At 46.0% G+C, this 20,716-nt stretch overlaps 1 protein-coding gene across 2 annotated transcripts in view; it reads right to left on the bottom strand.

Annotated features, from left to right (window-relative positions):
• LOC140486503 (neural cell adhesion molecule 2-like) overlaps window positions 1–20,716 on the bottom strand; it is a 1,585,952-nt gene that overhangs the window by 119,816 nt on the left and 1,445,420 nt on the right. For both annotated transcript variants that reach the window (XM_072585745.1, XM_072585744.1), the window contains exon 15: window positions 286–466. In XM_072585745.1, coding sequence (XP_072441846.1) covers window positions 286–466 — 181 coding nt within the window. The remainder of the gene's footprint in view (window positions 1–285; window positions 467–20,716) is intronic.

The following is a 20,716-nucleotide window of genomic DNA, read 5'->3' as shown; positions in this document are numbered from 1 at the left end:
AAATCACAGAGAAATGAGACCATGGGGGAATTAAAGAGAAGAATGAGAATTTTAATGTCACGTCAGAAAGACCAATCCTCGCAGGGACAAGTGAGACAATGTGACATTCCCTTGCTTATCTGAAGCATGTACATTCATCCACACAAATTAATTCTTCCTCCATATCCATGCATGTGGCCTGTCCAAGTTTGTGGCACCTGCTTATGAGGATAGTGCTTAATATACACCATATCTTGTTCAGCTACGTCAATCCCATTGGACATTCAACCAGAAGATGTGACTTACTGGCGATGGTGTTGGGCTTTGGTGGCATGGTGAATTCATAGATGGTTGGTTCGGAGGAACCCAACTTGTTAACAGCTGTGATCTTTACTTCATACCGCATGTCCCATTGAAGTCTTTCCAGAATGATGGAATCTTTGCTTCCCTGTGCTATCTGCTGCATCCATTCCTCTTCCTTGTCTTTCTGTAGGTGAATGAGAAATATTTGTAAGTGTTGCATATCAAGCAAGTAACCTATTTGCTTTCAGTGAAGTTATTTCACTTACAGCTTTATATATGTCCATGGTTAAAGTGCTACACATTCAGTGCACAGTACTATGCCACTGAGAAACAAGTCATTTTGCCTAACTAGTCTATGATGTACATTTATGCTCCATATTAACCTCGTCCAATCCCTCTTTATCTAACACTGACAGTGGATCCTTTTCTTTCATGAGTGTTTATTTAATTTCCATTTAAATCCATTTGTGATGTTTAACTCAAATATTCCTTGTAACAGCACATCCCATATTTTCATCAAATGGTTTCTCGTGAATTTCCTTTTGAATTCATTATTCTTCACAGTCTCCTCTAAATCCAGACTCCCCCAGAAATTGAAAGATTTTCTCTGCGTCTATCTCTTTAAATATATTATTACAACTGGGTTTGGAGGGTACATTAATTCATTTCCAGTCCCACTCCTCCAGTGTCATACCAAATTTAAAATTGAACAAGAAGGGTGATATGTTTCACCCTGATTAGAAGCAATTCAGCTAGATTTCTTCCTTCACTAAAGAACTAGTTTATTACAATCAAAACTTAAACAAACATACAAAGATCATTGACAAAAAATGCACTGTGCAAAGATTGATATGATTTATACTCTAACACCCCAAACTTAACATGAGGCAGATATGGGTAACGGCTTAACTATGGGTAAACACTCCTAGTGGCACATCAAATAGCAAGCGAAATATTATATACCAAGGATTTCTCAGACTTTATCCCAGACATTAGTGACAATGTAGTCATCAAATTTCATTAACATTTTAAATAGTTTACAATGCTCCATTTTCAGCAGTTTGGATTTGAAATTCCCAAGCTGCTGTTCTGTTATTGATGCCTCCAATGAGTCCTTATACTGTGGTGGTCTGTCTTCCCATTTTTGAACTACACTTGCCTGGTTCTTTGAAACTGCACTCACAAGAACAACACAGCTTTTTACAGATAGTGAACTTCACCACTGTCCCTGGATTTGTTTTTCTGAGTTCTAATCTGGTAAATACTGTTTGTATACTTCCAAAACCGTGGATGAAGATATTCATTGTGCACTGGCTTATTTTTATCCCCTCACAGATCCAAGGAGTTTCATAACCCCACACTATGTTGAGCTATCCAGGACTTCCTTGAGCCCCGAATGCATAGAAATGATAGGACTATACTCATTGGAATTTTGAAGAATGGAGGGGCATCTTAAAGAAACATATAAAATTATAAAAGGAATGGAGAAGATAGAAGCAGGGAGGTTGGTTCCACTGGTGGGTGAAACTAGAACTCGTGGGCACAGCCTTAAAATAAGAGGGAGCAGATTTAGACCTGAGTTGAGGAGGAACGTCTTGACCCAAAGGGTTGTGCATCTGTGGAATTCCCTGCTCAGTGAAGCAGTTGAGACTTCCTCATTGAATGCTTTTAAGACAAAGATTTTTACACAGTATAGGAATTAAGGGTTATGGGGAGTGGGTGGTTAAGTGGAGCTGAGGCCATGAAAAGATCAGCCATGATCTTATTGAATGACGGAGTGGACTTGATGGGCCAGATGATCTACTCCTGCTCCCATTTCTTATGTTCTTATGTAATTCAGTTACACTTAAAAGCAGAGTGAACAACAGCTCTGTTAAAAATAGAGGCTGTATTTCTCTCATTCTCCTTCTCTGATGAACTGTGAGCTTGAAGTGACCCTTGAAATGCTTTGAATGAAAACTGTGCAACATAATCTTTTGCATTGTTCGGCAGAATTGAGTGGAACTGATGATTTGGAACAATTAAATGTAACAAACCTTTTGGAAGTCTATAGTCCTTGATTGTTATAATGTTTGGAGAGTGGTGTCACCCACACCACAAATTGATGCAACAAAAATGAAATTCATCATAAGCTTCTTTGAAGACCACCATCAAGTCCCCCCCCTCAAGTTTATATTTTCCAGTGCAAACATTTTCAGTTTGATCAACCTTTCCTGAAGGGTATAATCTCTGGTAGCTAACTATTTAAATAGGCTTTTGTATCTTCTGGGTAAAAACAATGACTGCAGATGCTGGAAACCAGATTCTGGATTAGTGGTGCTGGAAGAGCACAGCAGTTCAGGCAGCATCCAAATAGCTTCGAAATCGACGTTTCGGGCAAAAGCCCTTCATCAGGAATAAAGCTTTATTCCTGATGAAGGGCTTTTGCCCGAAACGTCGATTTCGAAGCTATTTGGATGCTGCCTGAACTACTGTGCTCTTCCAGCACCACTAATCCAGAATTTTGTATCTTCTGCACTGTCTAGAGTTAAACTGAGACACAAGGCTCAATATTACATGCCCTCATCAAGCTTTAGCAGGGGTGCAGGTGTAATAGGTTTAGCATCTTGCCCCCCATGTTCTCACTGAACCCTGAGTATAGTCCCATGATAGTGAAGGTAGACAGGGAGCGAAATCAGCAGGCCAGCCACTATTTATGGAAATGCAGAATTAAGGGTCAAGCAACCTGCTAAAAGAAAATCAATTCAAACCAATATCACCCCAACAATACCATCATAAGGTTGGTATGGCCAGATGAATAAGAGTGGGAACCCTGTTTATATTTCAGATTTTTCAAAATGGTGAGTATGAAAAGGGCTACCATCTTTTGAGGATGTTTTTTGCCGATTAGGGACAGACCTCTGGAAGACAGAAACCCCCATCTCCCTCTTTGCATGTACATTGGAACCACCAATCAGATTGGTTAGCAGCTCACAAGGGTGAGATTCCTGCGATCCAGGGGCAGAAGCCCACTCTGCACTGATTTAGCCACCTGCATCTGTCAGCTCGCCACTGACCTTTCTTCAGGGAGAGGATATAGATCTCTCTCCCCTGCCCAGTGCCTGTTAACTTCTGCCTCTGTCAATTCAGAGAAACGTACTGTGGCTCTACCTGAATGTGGGGTTTTCCCAGTGCACCTGACCAGCATTCACTCTTTAACCATGTCAGGGTAGATGTGGAAAGGTATTTTCCCCATGTGGAAGGGTCTAGGAGCAGATGGCATCATATCAGAGTGAGAGGGTCAGACAGTATGACTGGGGTGAGGAGGAATTTCTTCTCTCAGAGAGAAATGAATCTGTGGAATTCTTTGCCACAGAGAGCTAAAATGTATTCAAGGCTGAGTTAGACAGATTTTTAATCTGTTAGGGAATCTAAGGTTATGGGGAATAGGCAGTGGAGTTGAAGTTCATTAGATCAGATGTGACCTTCTTGAATGGTGGAGCAGAGTTGAAGGGCTGAATGGCCTCCTTTTGCTCCTATACCTTATGGTCTTAAGGTTGTGTATCCACAGAATCCATCATTACCACACTGTGATTTTATTGTATATCGTAGACAGACTGTGCACCAACTGAGGTCACCAGGAAGGGAGTCTCCTTCTCAACCCCTTCCTTTGCCTGAGACATGATGACGACCACCAGTCATCTCCCTCTCTCCAAAAAGATAGCAGCCCTATGGTTGGATTATCTACAGGGGTTCAGCAAGGCTAGATTAACAGTACCTTCTTCCTGTGCAAGTTCAGGAAGGAATTATGGAACTCTTCCACATGATGACCCATGGCACCTTGTGGGATTTGGCACCTCTATCAATCTGTTGTGCTGGGAAAGAGCTGCTTGATGACGTTTGTTACCACTGATCCTCCTTTGTCTTCTTTTTGTGTCTAATGATGAGTGACAGGAGATATACCACCATGGAGTATCAGAATAGGCATCATTCTTCGACGACAAGAAGATATCAAAAATAAAGGAGACAGCTTGGGCATGACTTTGATATTCTTCCCCATATAGAAAGTAAACCCTTCCATGCTTTTATATGGCTCATATCAACCAAATGATGGTGTGGTTAGCGTAATATTGTGGTGCTGGAAAGGCACAGCAGTTCACGCAGCATCTGAGGAGTAGCAGCCCGACCTGCTGTGCTTTTCCAGCAGCACCCTCTCGACTGTGATCTCCAGCATCTGCAGTCCTCATTTTCTACTAACATGATATTGGGATGAATTGAATATTTAGCAGGTTCCATTGGCCTTTAGTTATGAATTTCCATAAATGATGGCTAGGCTACCGATGTCATCTGAATCCTGTCCACTCTCTCTATTGTGGGACTATATTCAGGGCTAGATGGGAAAGTGGTGGGCCAGGTGCTAACCTTATTTCACTTAGCATGGAAGACAGGTGGCTTAGTGGTTAACACTGCTGCCTCACCACACCAGGGACCTGGGTAGAAATCCAGCCTTGGGTTACTGTTTGTGTTTGTGTGGGTTTCCTCTGGGAGCTCCAGTTTCCTCTTCTAGTCCAAAGAAATGCAGGTTAAGTGGTGTGGCCACGCTAAACTGCCCACAGTGTTCAGGGATGTGTAAACTGGATGGATTAACCACGGTAAGATTAAAATGAATGGAGTCATGAGGATAGGGTGGGGAAGGCTGGGTCTGGGTCTGATGCTTTTCAGAGTGTCTGTGCAGACTCAATGGGCTGAATGGCCTCCTCCTGCATTGTAGTGACTCTTCTGCTTAAAGAATGCTGAGCTCAAATTTAACATGGGTGAATAAGAATTCAAATTCACTCCTAAAGTTCACAGCCTTAGGCAGGGTAGCTGATGCTGAACATTGCGTTATCACAACACACTTGGTACTGCACAGAGGCTAAAGTGTACCAAATGCTTCAAAGGCACTCATTATGCACCACTATGAGAACTAACTGGACAAGCTGTTAGTAACATCAAGGCATCCAAGAAAAACATGGCTGAATACAAACTAAGGGAGGTTCTAATTATTGCTGGGGTTTCTGTAAAGGATCAGTTGGCTTTTCTGGACCAAGTAATGAAACTTGCACCTGGTGGGGGAAGGGGGGCCTGATTACAACATGTGTATGATTCAGTTTGGAAACAGTGTAAGGAGAATTCATTTGTCATAAATTAATTGGAGTTTGTTTTACTTCTAGCTTCCAAGTTAAAAGGTTTGATAATCTGTATTCATACAATCCTTGATAATTGAGCAATCTCGGCTTTCTTCGAAAAAAAACCCACAAATAATTCAACACTATTACAGAAGGTGATTATGGTACATGATAGAATTATTCAATATTTCAATTAGTGAGAACATAATAGGAAATTCTGAAGACGGAAATAAATTACCTTGAAGATCAAAACGTAGCCCTCAGGAGAAAAATAAATTTTGGTCCCTGTTTGTCACACAAGTTATCATGTTTTGTAGCTTAACATCTCAATTTTAGATACGCTACTCCTGGCTTGCCTTCCTGCAATCTTCACTAAACCAAGGGTTATGGTATGAACATTTGCAAAACTGATCATTTTTGAGCGTATTGACAGGAAGATAAAAAATGTTGCTAATTACAATGGAAGGCATGTCACAGCTGGTAAACACACAGCTGTGATGCTTCATTGAGGCACGTGGGTCAGTGATCTGCCCCCTTAAATCTGTAAAACATAATTATTTTTTGTAGGTGAAACAGGAGCAGCTAAAGACAGTGTGAATTGATTTGAAGGTCATTGTTTCTATGTCTCTGCAGTCTCCCTTCAAGGATTGGAATAAGTGACTATTTTTACTCAAATGATGTTAAAAGTATGGAATGAAACACCACAGGAACCTTTCCTTTCATTGCTAGATTGTCGTTCTCAGCGGACTATTTAAAAGCCCAAGAGCCTGGGCTGTGAATTAATACAAGATAGATCCCAAAGCACTGTTTCAATGGAAAAATTTCCTCTGCAACATTCTGTTAGATGATTATCCCTCAACCAACACCATGAAACCAAATTATCTCATCATTTACAAACTGCTGTTTGTGGAACCTTGCTGTGTACAAATTGGCTACCAGTTCCCATATTACAACAGTAACTACACTTCAAAAAGCACTTCATTAACTATAAAGGTGCTTTGTGACGTCCTGATGTTGTGAAACGTGGATGAGAAGTGCAAGTCTTGCTTTCTTTGCGTTTTCAAGTGCAGAACTATTGCAGTCCGAACTCATTGGAGGATTCATCTTAATCTCCAGCAGTAGCAGCTTTTCATTTTATTGACAAATAAATTGCACATATGTGCAATGTACCCTCATGTATCCTCTCAAGCATGGCAATGAAAACAAATCAATCAGAGCAGTACCCTTGACCTTAATCTTGTTTTGGAGCGAATAACGATGAATAAATTGTATCCCCTCGTACAACTTAAAGACAGTAAAACATCTCAGAGGTATTACAAAGCAGCACGGTCACAAAATCTCACATAAATGCAACAAATGGCTGCTCCATCATTGTTCAATGTCAGTAGCTGTTCAGAGGGTTTGTTAAAGCATGGAAAAAGTTGCAGAGAATAGATTTATTCAGTCACAACACAAACTTCTTTGTCCACAACCTTCCTGATCTATTCTGTATCTGAACTGTACCATGGACAGCATTGCATCTGATTTGAGCTTGAGTGGAGTTTCCAACATCGCACGTTCATTAGAACCAAAGAGAAAGATGGAATGGTTTCAGCACAGCAGTAGGCCATTCAGCCTTCCACATCCATACTGACTCTCTGGAAGCACAACTCAGCTCGTTCCACTCTACATCCTTTGTAGAATTATAACAATGCAGAAGAAAGCCATCAAGCCAACAAAGAGCTACCATGCTAAATGAAAACTTCATGTGTTACGTCCACAGCCAGAGTCAAAATAATTCCCACTAGCCCAATGCTCTTCACTGCCCCAAACACCCAAGCATTCTTCTTACCATTTGCTTGAGGGGTTTGTTTTGGGTTTTCAGAAGCTCCTTTTTTTATTCTCATGGACTCATTTATCGGGTTATGCAGTATTTTATATTTTTATATTTTACATTTCCCTTCCCTATAACTCTGCCATTCTATTGTCAAGTGCTAATCTAATTCGCTATAGACAATATGATTGGATTGGTCTCCATCACACCCTCAGGCAATGTATTCTGGATGTTTACCAGTCACTACTTACAGCAACCTTTCCTCATGTTCCTATTGGAAATTGGCTGTGTCTGACATTTGCTTATCACCTGCTGAAATCCTCATTTGTGTATTTGTAACCTCAAGACTTGACTGTTCCGATGCACTCCTGGTCAATTGCCCAACTTGAGCCCTCTTACGTTCATTGTAACTCTGCTCAAGCCGTCTTACTACTTTCTTGTTCTGTGATTGTCATTGTCATCTGCTTCTGGCACTGCACAAATTAAACGCAGGAATATCCCACTTGGCTGCTTCAGTTTGGTCCACTAATAAGTAAGATCATGGCTGATCAGATTGTAGCCTGAGCTCTGTTAGTCACCCCCACCACCTCGAGTACTCTCTGAATCACCCTTCTACCCACCTGGAACTTAACCTTCCAAGCACCTTACGAACACCCTTAGCTTATGTACTTGCCGTTTGATAGCAGCTGCCAAAGTGGTTGACTCCTCTTGTAAATTTCCAAATCTGGGAGCTGACTGCTGTGAAAAGGAGATGTGATTTGCCTTTCTCTGACAGTTTTATGCTTTGCTGGAACCGTCAGAATGGGAGGATGGCTCCGTATTTGTGAAGCAGTCCCAATGGGAACCGCCTCTCTGAAATGCGGAGTTTCCTCATTTCATAGAAATAAAGGGACAGAGTGGCAATCTGTGTGAGGTTGGCAGTGCTCAGAAAAAAAAGGTAAAAACAATGACTGCAGATGCTGGAAACCAGATTTTGGATTAGTGGTGCTGGAAGAGCACAGCAGTTCAGGCAGCATCCAAGGAGCTGCTCAGAAAATCCAACCCGATGCAGGAAGTCCCCTGACAGAATCATAGTGTCATACAGAATGAAACAGACCCTTCAGTCCAACCAATTCAGGCCAGCCAATTTTCCCAAACTAAACTAGTCCCACCTGCCTGCATCTCCCTCTATGCTCATGCACCTATTCAAATGCCTTGTAAACATTTTAAGTGTATCTGCACTGACCTCTGGCAGTTCATTCCACACACAAACCACCCTCTGTGTTAAAAAGTCGCCCCTCAGGAAATTCATTCACAAATATTGGAAACAGCTGAGCACAGAGACTGATCTCACGAGTAACAGACTGCCAACTGTTTATTCCTGCTCTCTTGTTTTCCATTCACAAGCTGATTTTTAATCAGACCAGTGGATTGCCTCCTATACCATGCACTTACATTTTGATAACAGGACAGTAACGTGTACCTGTGTCTTTCTGACTCTGAGAGTGCCCGTGATCATGAGACATGGCCAATGTGAATGCTGCTGCGAATAATGTTCTATCTTGAGAAAAGGTACTGACAACATGCACTGAGTCAGAAACAGAAAGGATCGAAATGGGTGATCGAACAACTCCCTCAGTTCCCTGTGATGGGCACACTGCAGATGGATTCATTGGCCTTAGGCTAGAGATTAGGTTAACGTTAGTTTCCATATTACACCCCTACATAAACGTTCCCAAGATTCACAGATCGTTAAACCAGGAGGCACCTTGCTGTTGAAGTTGAGCTTGTCTTTATCTGAAAACACTCATTCCTGAAAGTTCCAGACAGTTACAGCTCTGGGGAATTACTGCAGTGCCCTGGGAAAGTTACTGCAGTGCCCTGGGAAAGTTACTGCGGTGCTCTAGGGGAGTTACTGCAGTGCTCTGGAACAATTGCTGCAGTGCTCTTGGGGGATTACTGTCATACTCTGGGGAATCAGAGCAGTGCTGTGGGACAGTTACTGTGGTGCTCTTGAGGATTTACAGCGGTGCTCTGGGACAGTTACTGCAGTGCTCTGGGATAGTTACTGCAGTGCTCTGGGACAGTTAGTGCATTGCTCTGGAACAGTTACTGCGATGCTCCGGGGGAGTTACTGCTGTGCTCTGGGGGAGTTACTGCCGTGCTCTGGGACAGTTACTGCGGTGCAGTTACTGGGGGAATTACTACAGTGCTCTGGCACATTATTACTGTGCTCTGACAGTCATTGTGATGCTCCGGGAAAGTTACTGCGGCGCTCTGGGACAGCTACTGCAGTGCTATGGGGGAGTTATTGTGGTGCTCTGGGGATAGTTATGTGCTTCTCTGGGACAGTTACTGTGGTGCATTGGGACAATTACTGCAGTGCTCTGGGGGAGTTACTGCGGTGCTCTGGATCAGATATTGTGGTGCTCTGGGACAGTTACTGCGGTGCTCTGGAGGGGAGGTGTGGATTGTAATACTCTTCAGATGTTACTGCAGTGCTCTGGGACTGTTACTGCAGTGCTCTGGGACTGTTGCTGCGGTGCTCTGGGGGAGTTACTGCAGTAGTCTGTGGTGCTGTGGGGGAATTACTGCAGTGTTCTCGCAGTGTTACTGCAGTGCTCTGGCACAGCTACTGCAGTGCTCTGCGGCAGTTACTGTGTCGCTCTGGGTAGTAACTGTAGTGCTCTGCGGCAGTCACTGCGCAGCTTTAGGGGAGTTACTGTCATGCACTGGAACAGATATTGCAGTGCTCTTGGCAAATCACTGCAGTACTCTGGGGGAGTTACTGGAGTGCTCTGGAGCAGGTACTGTGGTGCTCTGGGGAATCTCCATGATGATCTGGGATAGTAACTGTGGTGATCTGGGACAGTTACTGTGGTGCATTGGGGCAATTATGCAGTGCTCTGAGACAGTGTCTCCTCTGGATCAGATATTGTGATGCTCTGGGACAGTTACTGTGGTGCATTGGGACAATTACTGCAGTGCTCTGGGACAGTTACTGTTGCCCTCTGGATCAGATATTGTGATGCTCTGGTACAGTTACTGTGGTGCTCAGGCGGAGTGGAGGGGGGGAGTTGTGGATTGTGGTGATCTTTGAGAGTGACTGCAGTGCTCTGGGACTGTTTCTGCGGTGCTCTGGAGGAATTACTGCAGTGCTCTGGGGGAGTTACTGCAGTGCTGTGGGGGAGTAACTGTAGGGCTCTCACAGTGTTACTGCAGTGCCCTGGCACAGCTACTGCAGTGCCCCTGGGGAGTTATTTTGGTGCTCTGGGGGAATCTCTGCAGTGCTCTGTGACACTGCAATGCTCTGGTGAAGTTATTGCATTGCCCTGAGGGAGTTTCTGCAGTGCTGTGGGGGAATTACTGCAGTGCTCTGGGATAGTCACTACAGTGCTCTGGGACAGTCACTGTGGTGCTCCGGGATAGTTACTGTGGTGCTGTGGGAGAGTAACTGTAGTGCTCTGGGGGAGTTACTGCAGTGTTCTGGGAAAGTTACTGTGGTGCTCTGGGGAAGTTACTATGGTGCTTCGGGGGAGTTACTGTGGCTCTCTGGTTAGTTACTGCAGTGCTCTTGGACAGTTACTGTCGTGCATTGGGTCAATTGCTACAGTGCTCTGCAGGGGTTTATGCGGTGCTCTGGATCAGACATTGTAGTGCTCTGGGACAGTTACCGCGATGTTCTTGGGAAGTTATTGCAGTGCTGTGGGAGAGTTACTGCAGTGTTCTGGGGGAGTTACTGCGGTGTTCTGGGGGAGTTACTGCAGTGCTCTAGGGGAATTACTGCAGTGCTCTGGGACATTACTACAGTGCTCTGGGACAGTCATTGCGGTGCTCGGGGACAGATACTATGGTGCTCTGGGACTGTTATTTCAGTGGTCTGGCGGGTGGGGGGGGGGTTATTTTGGTATTCTCTGGGAGTTACTGCAGTATCCTGGGAAAGATACTGCGGTCCTCTGGGGCAGTTACTGTGGTGTTCTGGGGAAATTACTGCAGTGCTCTGGGACAGTTAATACAGTGCTCTGAGACAGTGACTGCAGTACTCTGGGGGATTTACTGCAGTGCTCTGGGACAGCTACTGCAGTGCTCTGGAGGATTTACTGCATTGGTCTGTGACAGCTACTGCAGAGCTCTGGGGGATTTACTGCAGTGCTCTGGGACAGTTACTGCGGTGCTCTAGGGGAGTTACTGCCCTGCTCTAGGGAGTTACTGCGGTGCTCTGGCCAGTTACAGTGGTGCTCTGGGGAGTCACTGCAGTGCTCTGGGGGACTTACTGTCATGCACTGGGACAGATATTGCGGTGCTCTTGGGAAATCACTGCAGTGTTCTGTGCAAGTTACTGCAGTGCACTGGGACAGTTACTGTGGTGTTCAGGAGGAGTCACTGGTTAGTTACTGCAGTGCTCTTGGACAGTTACTGTGGTGCATTGGGTCAATTACTACAGTGCTCTGCAGGGATTTCTGCGGTGCTCTGGATCAGACATTGTAGTGCTCTGGGACAGTTACCGTGGTGTTAGTTATTGTGGTGCTTTGGGATGGGTACTGCAGTGCTCTGGAGGAGTTACTGCATTGCTCTGGGACAGTTGCTGCAGTGTTCTGGGACAGTTACTGTGGTGCTCTCGGACAGTTAGTGCAGTGCTCTAGAACAGTTACTGCAATGCTCTGGGGAGGGACTGCGGTGTTCTGGGACAGTTACTATGGTGCTCTAGAATCGTTACTGTGGTGCTCTGGGGGAGTCACTGCAGTGCTCTAGGAAATTTACTATGGTGCTCTCGGACAGTTACTGCAGTGCTCTGGGGGAATTACTGCAGTGCTCTGGGACATTACTACAGTGCTCTGGGACAGTCATTGCGGTGCTCGGGGACAGATACTATGGTGCTCTGGGACTGTTATTTCAGTGGTCTGGCGGGTGGGGGGGGGGGTTATTTTGGTATTCTCTGGGAGTTACTGCAGTATCCTGGGAAAGATACTGCGGTCCTCTGGGGCAGTTACTGTGGTGTTCTGGGGAAATTACTGCAGTGCTCTGGGACAGTTAATACAGTGCTCTGAGACAGTGACTGCAGTACTCTGGGGGATTTACTGCAGTGCTCTGGGACAGCTACTGCAGTGCTCTGGAGGATTTACTGCATTGGTCTGTGACAGCTACTGCAGAGCTCTGGGGGATTTACTGCAGTGCTCTGGGACAGTTACTGCGGTGCTCTAGGGGAATTACTGCCCTGCTCTAGGGAGTTACTGCGGTGCTCTGGGGGAGTTATTGTGGTGCCTTGAGGGAGTTTCTGCAGTGCTGTGGGGGAATTACTGCAGTGGTCTGGGACATTTACTCTGGTGTTCTGGAACTATTACTGTGGTGCTCTGGGACAGTTACTGCAATGCTCTGGGGCACTTACTGTGGTGTTCTGGAACCGTTACTGTGGTGCTCTGGGGGAGTCACTGTCATGCTCTCGGAAATTCACTGCGGTGCTCTGGTACAGTTACTGTGGTGCTCCTGGGGAGTTACTGCTGCGCTCTGGTGAAGTTACTGCTGCGCTCTGGTGAAGTTACTGCTGTGCTCTCGGACAGATATTGCGGTGCTCTGGGACAGATATTGCGGTGCTATTGGGGAGTTACTTTTGTGCTCTGGTGGAATCACTGCAGTGTTCAGGGGGGAGTTACTGCAGTGCTCTGGGACAGTTACTGCGGTGCTCTTCAGACAGTTACTGTGTTGCATTGGGACAATAACTGCAGTGCTCTTGGGGAGTTACTTTGGTGCTCTGGTGGAATCACTGTCGTGTTCGGGGGGAGTTACTGCAGTGCTCTGGGACAGTCACTGTGGTGCTCACGGATAATTACCGTGGTGCTCTGGGACAGTTACTGCAGTGTTCTGGGGGAGTAACTGTAGTGCTCTGGGACAGTTACTGCGGTACTCTTCAGACAGTTACTGTGTTGCATTGGGACAATAACTGCAGTGCTCTGGGGGAGTTGCTGCAGTGCTCTGGATCAGACATTGTAGTGCTCTGGGACAGTTACCGCAGTGCTCTTGGGACGTTACTGCGGTGCTCTTGGGAAGTTACTGCAGTGCTCTTGGGAAGTTACTGCAGTGCTCTGGGGGAGATTACTGCAGTGCTCTGGGACAGTTACTATAGTGCTTGGGACAGTTACTATAGAGCTCCGGGACAGTTACTGCAGTGCTCTGGGGAGTTACTGCAGTGCTCTGGGCGAGTTACTGTCATGCACTGGGACAGATATTGCGGTGCTCTTGGGGAATCACTGGGTGCTCTGGGGCAGTTACTGCAGTGCTCTGGGGGAGTGACTGCGGTGATCCGGGACCGTTACTATAGTACTCTGGGACAGTCACTGCGGTGATCCGGGACAGTTACTGCGGTGCTCTGGTGAGTTATTGCGGTGCTCTGGGGGAGTTAATGTCACGCACTGGGACAGATATTGTAGTGCTCTTGGGAAATCACTGCAGTGCTCTGGTGGAGTTACTGCTGTGCTCTGGGACAGTTACTGCGGTGCCCTGGGGGAATCACTACGGTGCTCTGGGAAAGTTACTGGGCTGCTCTGGAACAGTTACTGTGGTGGATTGGGACAATTAATGCAGTGCTCTGGGACAGTTCCTGCCGTGTTCTGGGACAGTTACAGTGGTGCATTGAGACAATTAATGCTGTGCTCTGGGACAGTTACTGTGGTGCTCTGGGTCAGATATTGTAGTGCTCTGGGACAATTACTACAGTGCTCTGGGAGAGCTACTGCAGTGCTCTGGATCAGATATTGTGGTGCTCTGAGACAGTTACTGCGGTACTCCGTGAGGGTTTTGGATTGTGGTGTTCTTCGGGAGTTACTGCAGTGCTCTGGGACTGTTACTGCGGTGCTCTGGGGGATTTTCTGCAGTGCTCTGGTGGAGTTGCTGTGGCACTCTGGAAGAGTTACTGCGGTGCTGTGAGGGAGTTACTGCAGTGCTCCCGCAGTGGTACTGCTGTGCTCGGGAGTTACCGTGGTGCTCTGAAACATTTACTGCGGTAATCTGGGATGGTTACTGTTTTGCTCTTGGGGAGTTACTGCAGTGCTCTGGGACAGTTACTGTGGTGTTCTGGGGAGTTACTGCGGTGCTCTGGGGCAGTTACTGTGGTACTCTGGGACAGGCACTGCAGTGGTCCAGGACCGTTACTGTGGTACTCTGGGGCAGTTCCTGCGGTGCTCTGGGACAGTTACTGTGGTACTCTGGGACAGGTCATTGCGGTGCTCCAGGATCATTACTGTGGTACTCTGGGACAGTCACTGCAGTGCGCCAGGACCATTACAGTGGTACTCTGGGACAGTCACTGTGGTGCTCCAGAACCGTTACTGTGATACTCTGGGACAGTTACTATGGTACTCTGGGACAGTCACCGTGGTGCTCCAGGATCATTACTGTGGCACTCTGGGGCAGTCACTGCATTGCTCCAGGACCGTTACATAGAACATAGAAAAATACAGCGCAGTACAAGCCCTTTGGCCCTCGATGTTGCGCCGATCCAAGCCCACCTAACCTACACTAGCCCACTATCCTCCATATGCCTATCCAATGCCCGTTTAAATGCCCATAGAGAGGGAGAGTCCACCACTGCTACTGGCAGGGCATTCCATGAACTCACGACTTGCTGAGTAAAGAATTTACCCCAAACATCTGTCCTATACATACCACCCCTTAATTTAAAGCTATGCCCCCTCGTAATAGCTGACCCCATACGTGGAAAAAGGTTCTCATAGTCAACCCTATCTAAACCCCTAATCATCTTGTATACCTCTATCAAGTCACCCCTAAACCTTCTTTTCTCCAATGAAAACAGCCCCAAGTGCCTCAGCCTTTCCTCATACGATCTTCCTACCATACCAGGCAACATCCTGGTAAACATCTTCTGCACCCGTTCCAGTGTCTCCACATCCTTCCTATAGTATGGTGACCAAAACTGCACACAATACTCCAGATAAGGCCGCACCAGAGTCTTATACAACTGCAACATGACCTCAGGACTCCGGAACTCAATTCCTCTAACAATAAAAGCCAGTACGCCATATGCCTTCTTCACAGCACTATTTACCTGGGTGGCAACTTTCAGAGATCTGTGTACATGGACACCAAGATCCCTCTGCTCATCCACACCACCAAGTATCCGACCATTAGCCCAGTACCCCATCTTTTTGTTACTCATACCAAAGTGAATCACCTCACACTTACCCACATTGAACTCCATTTGCCACCTTTCTGCCCAGCTCTGCAGCTTATCTATATCCCACTGTAACCTGACACATCCTTCCTCACTGTCAATAACTCCACCGACTTTCGTATCATCCGCGAACTTGCTCACCCAACCTTCTAGCCCCTCCTCCAGGTCATTTATAAAAATGACAAACAGCAATGGTCCCAAAACAGATCCTTGTGGAACACCGCTAGTAACTGCAATCCAAGATGAACCTTTACCATCAACTACTACCCTCTGTCTTCTTCCAGCCAGCCAATTCCTAATCCAAACCTCCAACTCACTCTCAATGCCATACCTCCATATTTTTTGCAGTAGCCTACCATGGGGAACCTTATCAAATGCCTTACTAAAATCCATATACACCACATCTACCACTTTACCCTCGTCCACCTCCTTAGTCACCTTCTCAAAGAATTCAATAAGGTTTGTGAGGCACGATCTGCCCTTCACAAAACCATGCTGACTATCCTTGATCACATTATTCCTATCCAGATGTTCATAAATCCTATCCCTTACAATTCTCTATAAGACTTTGCCCACAACAGAAGTGAGGCTCACCGGCCTATAGTTACTCGGGCTATCCCAACTCTCCTTCTTGAACAAGGGAACCACATTTGCTATCCTCCAGTCTTCTGGCACTATTCCTGTAGACAACGAGGACATAAAAATCAAGGCCAACGGCTCTGCAATCTCCTCCCTTGCTTCCCAGAGAATCCTAGGATAAATGCCGTCAGGCCCAGGGGACTTATCTATTTTCACCCTTTCCAGAATTTCCAACACCTCTTCCCTACATACCTCAAAGCCGTCCATTCTAATTAATTGTGACTCAGTATTCACATCGGCAACAATGTCCTGTTCCTGAGTGAATACTGACGAAAAGTATTCATTCAGTGTCTCCCCAATTTCTTCAGCCTCCACACGCAACTTCCCACTACTATCCTTGACTGGACATATTCCTACCCTAGTCATTCTTTTATTCCTGACATACCTATAGAAAGCCTTTGGGTTTTCCCTAATCCTACCAACTAAGGACTTTTCATGTCCCCTCCTTGCTGCTCTTAGCTCTCTCTTCAGATCCTTCCTGGCTACCTTATAACTCTCAATCGCCCCAATTGAACCTTCACGTCTCATTTTTACATAGGCTGCCCTCTTCCCTTTAACAAGGGATTCCAATTCCTTATTAAACCACGGCTCCCTCACACGACCCTTTCCTCCCTGCCTGACAGGTACATACTTATCAAGGACACTCAATAGTTGCTCCTTGAACAAGCTCCACATATCAATTACACCCTTGCCTTGAAGCCTCCATTTCCAAGCCATGCATCCTAAGTCGTGCCTCACCGCATCATAATTTCCCTGCCCCCAGCTATAACTCTTGCCCTGCAATGCACACTTATCCCTCTCCATCACTAGAGTAAAAGTCACCGAATTGTGGTCACTGTCCCCAAAGTGCTCACCTACCTCCAATTCTAACACCTGGCCTGGCTCGTTACCCAGAACCAAATCCAATATGGCCTCACCTCTTGTTGGCCTGTCTACATATTGTGTCAGGAAACCCTCCTGCGCACATTGGACAAACACCGACCCATCTAACGTACTCGAGCTATAGCTTTCCCAGTCAATATCAGGAAAGTTAAAGTCCCCTATAACAACCACCCTATTACTTTCACTCTTCTCCTGAATCATCCTCACAATCTACGTCTCTCAGACTATTAGGAGGCTTGTAGAAAACTCCTAACAGGGTGACCTCACCTTTCCTATTCCTAACATCAGCCCAAACTACCTCAGATGGCGAGTCTTCATCCATCTTCCTTTCCACCGCTGTAATACTATCTTTGACAAACAATGCCACACCTCCCCCTCTTTTACTCCCACCTCTGACCCTACTAAAACATTTAAACCCTGGAACCTGCAACAGCCAATCCTGTCCCTGTTCTACCCATGTCTCCGAAATAGCACAACAACGAAATCCCAGGTACCAGCCCACGCTGCAAGTTCACCTACCTTATTTCGTATACTTCTTGCATTGAAGTATACACACTTCAAGCCACTTTCCTGTTTACAGGCACCCTCCTTTTAGATTGATGCCATGTTCCTAACCTCCCTGCACTCCAGGTCCTGCACCCTAAAGCTACAGTCTAGGTTCCCATGCCCCTGCAGAGTTAATTTAAACCCCCCCCCCCCCTCCCCCCCCCCCACCTCCCAAGAGCACTAGCAAACCTCCCCCCAAGGATACTGGTGCCCCTCAGGTTCAGGTGTAGACCATCCTGTGGTACTCTGGGACAGTCACTGCAGTGCTCTGTGAGAGGTGTTGTGGTGTACTCCGGGGGTTACTACAGTGCTCTGGGACAGTTACTGCGCTGCCCTGGGGGAGTTACTGTGGTGTCCTGGGGTAGTCACTGCTGTGTTCTGGGGAATCAATTCAGTACTCTGGCACAGCTACTGTGCTGCTCTGGTATAGTTACTGCAGTGCTCTGGGACAGTTACTGCAGTGCTCTGGGACAGTTACTGTGGCATTCTGGGGAGTTACTGCAGTGCTCTGGGGCAGTTCCTGCGGTGCTCTTGGGGAGTTACTGTGGTGCTCTGGGACAGTTACTGCAGTGTTCTGGGGGATTTACTGTTGTGCTCTGTAAGAGTCACTGCAGTGCTCTGGGACAGTTACTGCGGTGCTCTTGGGGAGTTACTATGGTGCTCTTGGGGAGTTACTGAAGTGCTCTGCAGCAGTTCCTGTGGTGCTCTGGGACAGTTACTGCAGTGTTCTGGGGGATTTACTGTGGTGCTCTTGGGGAGTTACTGCGATACTCTGGGGGCGTTAATGTGTTGGAGTGTCTGAGGGAGTTAATGTGGTGCTCTGGGGGGAGTTATTGTGGTGCTCTGGCGGAGTTAATGCAGTGCTCTGGGATGGATTCTTCAGGGGTTTGGCTCCCTTTTCTCATGATTGATTTACAGCCCCAGACATGCAAGTGTAAATAATTACAGTGCCTATCTGCAGATTCACCGACAATCGATACTGAGAGAGTGGGAACAGAACAGAGCCAGATAACCTATGCTTTATAATTTGTTCATGGGGTTTGTGTGACATTGTATGGGCCGACATTTATTGTCCATTCTTAATTGCCCAGAGGATAGTTAAAAGCCAAACACCTTGTTTCTGGGTCTCCAGTCACATCTACACCTGACCACGTAAGGATGGCAGACTGCCTTCATAGTTTCATAATAATAGGAGCAGGAGTAGGCCATTTGGCCTGTCGAGCCTGCTTCGTGACTCATTAAGATCATGGCTGATCTACCCATCGTCTCAGCTCCTCCTACCTGCATTATCCCCATAACCATTAATTCCCTTATCATGCAAAAAACTACCCAACTGCGTCTTTAATACATATTTAATGACGCTGCCTCAACTGCTTTCTTAGGCAGAGATTTCCATAGATTCACTAGTCTCTGGGAAAAGCAGTTCCTCCTCATCTCTGTCCTAAATCTACTCCCCTTAATCTTGAGGCATGTCTCCTAGTCCTGGTCTCACCCACCAGCGGAAACAACTTGCTTGCTTCGATCTTATCTATCTCTTTTGTAATTTTCTATGTTTCTATAAGATCCCCTCTCACTCTCCTAAATTCTAGCAAATACAGTCCCGGGCGGCTAGACCTCACCTCATAGGGTAGCCCCCTTATCTCCAGAATCAACCCAGTGAACCTCCTCTGCACCACCTCCAAATCCAGTATATCCTTCCTCATGTAAGGAAACCAAAACTGTGCACAATACTCCAGATTTGGCCTCACTAACTCCTTGTACAATTGCAACAGAACTTCCCTGCTCGTAACTTCAATCCCTCTAGCAATGAAAACCAATATTCTGTTTGCCTTCCTGATTGCCTTCATGAATCAATCTTTAGCAATTCATACACAAGCACTCCAAAGTCCCTCTGCATAATGTTTCACCATTTAAATAAAACTTCACTGAACTAGTTTTTTTTTAATCAATGATGGGCATATGATCACCAGTGGACTTTTAATACTAGACGTGTATTGAATTGGTATGTCACCATCTGCTAAAGGAGAGTTTAAGCCCACATCCTCAGCATATTAGCCTGTGGTTCCACATTAATAGCCCAATGACATTACCCATGCACCACCATCTCTGAACTCTGACCACAGGCTATAATCGACTCACTGGTTAACAAAGATTTGGTCTCTCTCAAGCTGATCTGAACCTTCAAGGCATATCTGGAGGGTTTAAGAGTTAGGGCAAGTGTGCTCCAGGTGGTCACATGTAGAGGAGCAATCAAGTTATTACTTTGGAAATTTTGTCTTGTCTGAAGAGAGGCAATAGGGTTTAGAACTATATGCACTGAAGTCCAGTGGGATGAATGGGGATAGTATAGAAACCCATAAAATTTGTGTGTAGGATATTCCTGATGACTGGAAAGCCCAGATTCAGGGAACACAGATTAAGGATACAGTGTAGTCCATTTAGGACTGAGATGGGGAGACATTTCTTCATCTAGATAGTGGTGAACCTGTGGAATTCTCTGCCACAGAAAGCAGTTGGGGCCAAAAGATTTCAAGAAGGAGTTAGATAAAGATTTGAAGGTTAAAGGGATCTAAGGGTATGGGGAGAAAGCGGGAGCAGGGGACTGAGTTGGATGATCAACCATGATTGCATTGAATAGCACAGCAGGCTTGAATGGCTGATTCCTGCTTCCTTTTTCTGTATTTTGATGCTTATCCTGATTTTTAAAAAAAAGTTATCCTGGTCCCTTGAAGGTCTCTCAAGCAGCAACATGAAGAGGCAGCTTGTGAGGCCATTCAAAGTGCAGTTTAGGTGGTCTGGGCATGAGGGAGAGATGGTGGGGGCATTATATCGCTGTGTCCCTTCACAGCTGGAATGGCAATTTCTCATTCCAAACTGGTACAGGATACAGGTTTCTACACAGAAGATGCTACTTGCTGGAAACATCTCAATGGGGGCTCGCTCTTTTAAAAGGCCAACCTGAAAATTCTATCAGAAGACCCTATGCCCATTGAGATACCCTCCACATTATTATGTCCCTCACCAACATTTGGCAAGTAAATGTCACTCATTAAAAGCCTCAGAATCAGAATTTATTAATTGCAGTCACTCACAGTCATAGAGATGTACCAAACGGAAACAGACCCTTCGGTCCAACGCGTCCATGCTAACCAGATAGCCTAAACTAATCTAGTCCCATTTGCCAGCACTTGGCACATATCCCTCCAAACTCTTCCTATTCATATACCCATCCAGATGCCTTTT

The sequence above is a fragment of the Chiloscyllium punctatum genome, chromosome 15 (assembly GCF_047496795.1).
Source record: "Chiloscyllium punctatum isolate Juve2018m chromosome 15, sChiPun1.3, whole genome shotgun sequence".
NCBI classification, from domain to species: domain Eukaryota; kingdom Metazoa; phylum Chordata; class Chondrichthyes; order Orectolobiformes; family Hemiscylliidae; genus Chiloscyllium; species Chiloscyllium punctatum.
This window is presented reverse-complemented; position numbering and strand designations above follow the sequence as displayed.